The 5,771-nt window shown below is 35.1% G+C and overlaps 1 protein-coding gene across 9 annotated transcripts in view; it reads left to right on the top strand.

Annotated features, from left to right (window-relative positions):
* Positions 1-5,771, top strand: part of Tanc1 (tetratricopeptide repeat, ankyrin repeat and coiled-coil containing 1) — a 199,867-nt gene that overhangs the window by 54,730 nt on the left and 139,366 nt on the right. For all 9 annotated transcript variants that reach the window (XM_033756295.1, XM_033756293.1, XM_033756294.1 and 6 more), the window contains exon 2: positions 944-1,022. In XM_033756295.1, coding sequence (XP_033612186.1) covers positions 944-1,022 — 79 coding nt within the window. The remainder of the gene's footprint in view (positions 1-943; positions 1,023-5,771) is intronic.

Below are 5,771 nucleotides of genomic sequence, written 5' to 3'. Positions count from 1 at the left end.
TTCCCGTCCCCGCGGGTGCCCCCCCCCCCCCGCTTCTTGTCTATTGAGCAGCCTATTGCCTTTGGCTTTCCTTAGTGCATCAGCAAAAGCATGATGGGTAACATAACCCACTAGGATTTGTTAGTGCTTGGGGTTTTCCAGCCATCATTTGAGTTGGTGTGTGTGTAGCTAAAGGACACTAGCTTCATGATGAAATAATAGTACCATTGTCTGTCTCTTACTGTAGAGATGATTGCTTGGGTCATTGTATTGTTTTATAAGCTCAGTATAACCCTGCTTAAAAATATAGCTTATAGCTTTTTTGTAAAGAGTCAGCCATAATGCTGCAGGTCTATTCTACTCACCTCTCTTCTCCACCTCAAAGTCGTAACTATATATATAGTAAAATCGCATGAAAGTGTGTACTGTTTAATTAGGTCACCTGACATCAGGGTTAAAATGTGTTCCCACTGTATTTATTTTGCAAATAATTATAAGGTGTGTTCTATTCCGATAACCTTCTGAATATTTTTCTTATAAGTATATAATTAGAAGCACCTGTAGTACATTGCCTTTAACCATTATCTTTTTGGTTTCGTGTTGTGGTATTTTCTCCCTTTTGATGGAGCAGGGTTGGAGGACTGTATTACCATGCCAAATATCTTATAGCCATGTGCCCAGTGTAAGCTTCATAACCTTAAATGTGGAATGCTGTGCATACATTATTGTTTTTTTTAACTTATAATAAGACAATGAACTTCAGATCACTTCATTAAAAATTATAAAACATTCTTTGTCTTTAGCATTTAATTTCCCACCAAATAAGAAATTAATGTAAAACTCAAGCTACCTTTACATTGTCCAGTTTGGTTGTAATGCAAGTTACTTCTTATATCAAAACAAAAGTTGGATTCAAAGTCTTTCAATCTTTAATTCTTTTCTTCCTTCTCCTCTTTTTCTTTAGGAGGAAAGAGTATCAAAAATGTTAAAGGCTGTGCTGAAGAAGAGCCGAGAGGGAGGAAAAGGAAGCAAGAAGGAAACAGGTATGTGTACAAGAACAAGTTGAACAAGTACGGTGGGTGTTGGATATCAAGATTCCACTCACTGCAGGCCAGGAGTTCCTTTGGGAATGGGGTCGGAGAGGGTTTGAACAATAGCATTTTCAAGGCTGTGAGAAATTTAGTACGTTTTGGAGCTTTATGAGAAGTGACTTTGAAAATTGAGTTTGGGTTACAAGCCAAATCCTTCCCCAGAAGAGTTTGAAGGTTCATAATTTTAACAAGTCATTCAGATCTGGAGGCATTTAGAGTTAAAGACCTGAGGGGTAACAGGTGTGTTCAGGAATTTGAGTTCTAGAAAGCCCTTTTCCTTGTTCTACGTGGAATTGCATTTTATATGTTTGACCAACTGCTGACTGACTAGTTCTGATCTTTTTTTAGTATCAAATTTTACTCCTAACAGGTGTGGCCCCACTTAATGCCAGACTGCTAGTTTTCATTATGAGGTGAGCTGCTCAGTTTGGCTTGGGTTTCATTCCTGGCTGTAGTATTATTGGGAGCTTAGTAGCATTATGTTCCCTGTGATAACCTCCTCTGAGGTTACTCTGGTAACTACTTATTGTTATATTCTATTAGTATAGCTAGAAAAATTATGTGTGTCTCCTTGTATTACACAATAAAAATCTATTGGCCAATATTGTCTTGAAATGTTGATTTCACTCATCAAACTCATGTTAATTCAGTTTTATTGGAAAATGGCCCCTTTTCTATTTAATATGTGTCAAATAATATTTGAAATATAAATAATTGCACTTACTACTGAAACATCACCAAATTACAGTGAATTCTTCAATTCAAAAGGACCTGTAATGTAAGAATATTATTAATATCTGTTTTTCTGTGCTTTTATGAGACTAAATGGACTTTTAAATGTTTTGGTTGTATGGAACCTAGATAGAATTAGTGCATTACTAATTATCCCTTAAGCATACTCTGCAAAGTGTCAAATACACCTTACAAGTAGAGCCTTTATTATAAGGTTGCTGTTAAAATCCCATTATAAAAGCTTCTCATTAATGCTTGGGTAAGCATATAGAAAGAATAGAGGAGAAACTAGATTTTAATAATACAAACAGGGGACTACAGTTAGCTCATAACCTTAGAAAATCAACCCTTAGTTTTGAATAATTAATTATAATTGTTACTATGGAGAAATTTTAATTCACATCATTTCTGTCTGGCGGTACATTCATCTTCTACTGGGTCAAGACCAAAATGTCTATCTCATTAGTTCTCTGAAGGCTATTAATTTTTAAGCTTTGGCTCATCTGACAGCAATTCTAGAATTTTTTTTTTTTTTTTTTTTTTTTTTTCTGTTTAGAAACCTTTGTAATTTCCAGCAGAGAGTTAGATGCTAAGCTCTCTTTTGAGATGGGGTTGCCAACCAGTAGTTTTTTCCTCAGGCCAGTGTCTCCAAGCCAAAACTCCTTACACAGTAAAAGAGTCTTTCAAAACAGACCTACGATCCTCTTTGACCAGCACCAGGTCCATGGGAAATACCAGTATTAGTGACTCTAGGCTTCCGTCTTTTCAGATGGGCCAGACAGTGAACATAGTTTGCCTTTGAATCTTTTCCATTTTCAGAGCTTGTGACTTGGGGGTTTATGTCTACCTTTGGTCTTTCAGAGTAACTACTGTTTTTTCTGAATCCTGTTTTCTTAATAATTCCCACACCATAGCCTTTTCACTAATGTAAACCAACTTAAAAAGCAATGGGGAACATTTCTTATAAAGCATCTATATGTTTTGTGCCTGTTTGCTCTTAACTAGAATCTGGCTTTGTTAGGCTAAGAACAAAGCAGATGGAATTTCAAATCCTGATGAAGTTATGTCACAGAATGATTGGGGAAAATACTTGGAATTCGACCATTCATGTGTTGAGTTCTTGCCAATTCTCATTATATAAGTAAATTGTAGCTAAGTTTCTCTATAAATTAAAGCTGGCTAATCTACTAAAATTGCTCTGAAAGGTAATAATTTCTCCTTCAATATGGAAAAATTTTGCTCTACTTTTCCCAATTTAAACCAATCTTTATTGCAAAGACAAAAAAAAATCTTCAGTGCCTGAGGTTACAATCACAGAAATTTAGGAAATATTTATTTGTAAAAATTTGAGCTCAGCTTTTCATATTATTTGTAGATTTTTTACTGACAGTATTTTACTACATTCACTTTTATGTTGAATTTATTTTGAGAATTTGGAAAATGCAGAGTAATACTTAAAAGAAACCAAATATTTTTCAAAAGTATTGATGAGTTGTTATTCTCTCAGCTCCTGTCTCTAAAAGAATATGTCCCATGTAGCTGCTTTAAACTACTGTTGAAATTCAAGTTTACAATGTGTATAAGGATATTTGAGATAACTATTGAAAGTCATTGAATGAACTCTAAATATAGCAGAATTCTTTTTTTTTGCTGACACTTTTTACCATGGAAAAGCTTATAGCTGGGGACAAAATGTTTTCTACAGGCTGAAGAGGCATGTTGGAGAATACAACATTCAAAACTTTTAAATCTCCTTTTTGGGAAGACTGTTCACCCTGTCCCCACTGTTCTGTCAGTGTAGATGAGCCCTATATTTCTCTTGACCTTGAGTTAGGGTGAAGAGAGCAAAAATCACTATTAAGCCATAATGAGGGGAAGGCCAAACAAGTGCATCTTTTTTTTTTTTTTTTTTTTTTTTTTTTTTATGCTGGGACCTTGATCTAGAACAAGCACATGAGGCTTTATCTTTATTTGGAAGCTCCCCAGAGACATCTACAACCTTCTACCACATATTACTTTATTTTAACTAACCTTTCCTTTGATGTTAGTTACTAAATTTTTACTTAAATTAAAATTAAATAATTGCTGCATTCTGAAATTGGATGTATCTGATATCTTGACCTGACAAGAGTGGATATAGGAGCAACATAGGAAGCCAGTATCTTTTTCATAGTATACTGTTCTGAAAATGAATAGGAGAAAGTCCTGTCTTAGAATAGCCACAAAAATGTTTAAATCACCTTAAGAAATATGTAAGTTTTATATTGAAACAGATGACAAAACTGTATCAAAGGACTTAAGGGGATGGCTTGAATAAATTAGAAATACCATATTCCTGAATTGATAAGCAGGTTGATTATTTTAAACTGACTGATTCTTCCAAAATTATCTGTACATTCCATTTAACCCTTAATGTAATCCTAATGTTTTGTTTTTAAAGGCTTTTTAAGGGTTAGCTTTAGGTTTATAGCAAAATTGATTAGAAGGTACCGAGTTTTGCCACCACACATCCACAGATTCCACTGTTATCAGCCCCCACCATCGTGTGGCATTTATTACAATCAATGAACCTATATTGACATATTACGGTTTGCTCTTAGTGTTGTACTTCATATGGGTTCGGACAAATGTATAGCGACTTGTGTACTCACTTGTGGTATCATACAGTGTGGGAAATCTGAAAATGTCAGGTAGGTGTATGGTAGTGGCTGAGCCTTGTTCACATGCCTGGATTCTAGCTGCAAGAGAGACAAGGAGAGTGTGTGGGGATTTCTCAGCATCTCCAGGCCATCGTGGACTTCTGCCAGCACATGCGTCCCAGATATTCCTCTTCAGTCAGAGCTAATCAGACTGGAGTCTCCCCTTCAAAAATGAACAAAGCACACATACCTAGGATAGGTGGTGGTAAAAATACTACTTCCTCCTTTGAAAAAACAATAGCTCCTACCACATAGCAAGTAAATGACTTAGAAAATTTAAAATTTTTCCACTTTTTATTTTCAAGAAATGAAACAATTTTATCTAAGGTCTATAATATAATGCAAGCTCTCAATAGATATTGTTTCTGTTTTTTCTTTAAACTCTGGAGATTTTGGAATCTTTTTGGAAGTTTTAGACTGGTACGACCTCTTGCTCTCTACAGACCGGGCTAGTTCTTCTATCTGTGTCTCCTCTCCTGGCCTCCTGCCAGTTTTGAATCTTATATAACCAGCCAGTACTGGTTGTGGGAGTAGGGCTGATATGAGGCAGAAAAGCAAAGATTGGTGAAGTTTTAATTGTAGAACTGTCTTAAAATACGGACTGATTAAAGAACAGTTCTTTAATGTGCCAAAATAATAACTATTAGTCTTTTCAATTCAATTGTTCATGTTCATTTTAATCAGGGAGGCTTAGTTTGAAGCAATTTATTAAAAACATTTGGCCTTCACCTTGCTAGCATTAAAACCCAGGTGGTTGGCTAAACGCATTTGTAATGGTGTTAATTAAGGCATTGGATAGTCTCTAAATCTGTGTGCGCACTGAATTAATCTGTTAGCCTTGCATCTAATTCTTCACTTTGAATTTGAAATAGAAGGAAGCTGTTTGCCTGTAAAGTTTAAAAACCATTGATGTGATTGTTAAACTTGGTATTTTAAGCCATTCCAGGGTGCAGTCTGACTTTCAGTGGTACCCTCTAAAAATGCCTCAGTACAAATGATGCTTTGTTTTATCCAGAAAATATGAAGCTGCTTTTGATTATTCTGTGCTGCATTGCCCATTTTCTGTGGTTGTGGACTGTTATTTAGGAATTTTGTGCAGTGTCTGTCTTGCTGAGCTGTGGATATTTGGTACCTTCTTGTTAACAGACTCCAAAAATGTTTCCTAAGCAACAGAATAAGCAAAAATAATTCATTTTAAAGGTAATGTGTTTCTTTTTTAACTAGGCCATTTAAAACAAATTCTGAATTTTTTTTTTTTTTTTTTTTTTTT

Source organism: Fukomys damarensis, unplaced genomic scaffold (genome assembly GCF_012274545.1).
Source record: "Fukomys damarensis isolate Sample0158 unplaced genomic scaffold, DMR_v1.0_HiC HiC_scaffold_26, whole genome shotgun sequence".
Classification (NCBI taxonomy): domain Eukaryota; kingdom Metazoa; phylum Chordata; class Mammalia; order Rodentia; family Bathyergidae; genus Fukomys; species Fukomys damarensis.
This window is presented reverse-complemented; position numbering and strand designations above follow the sequence as displayed.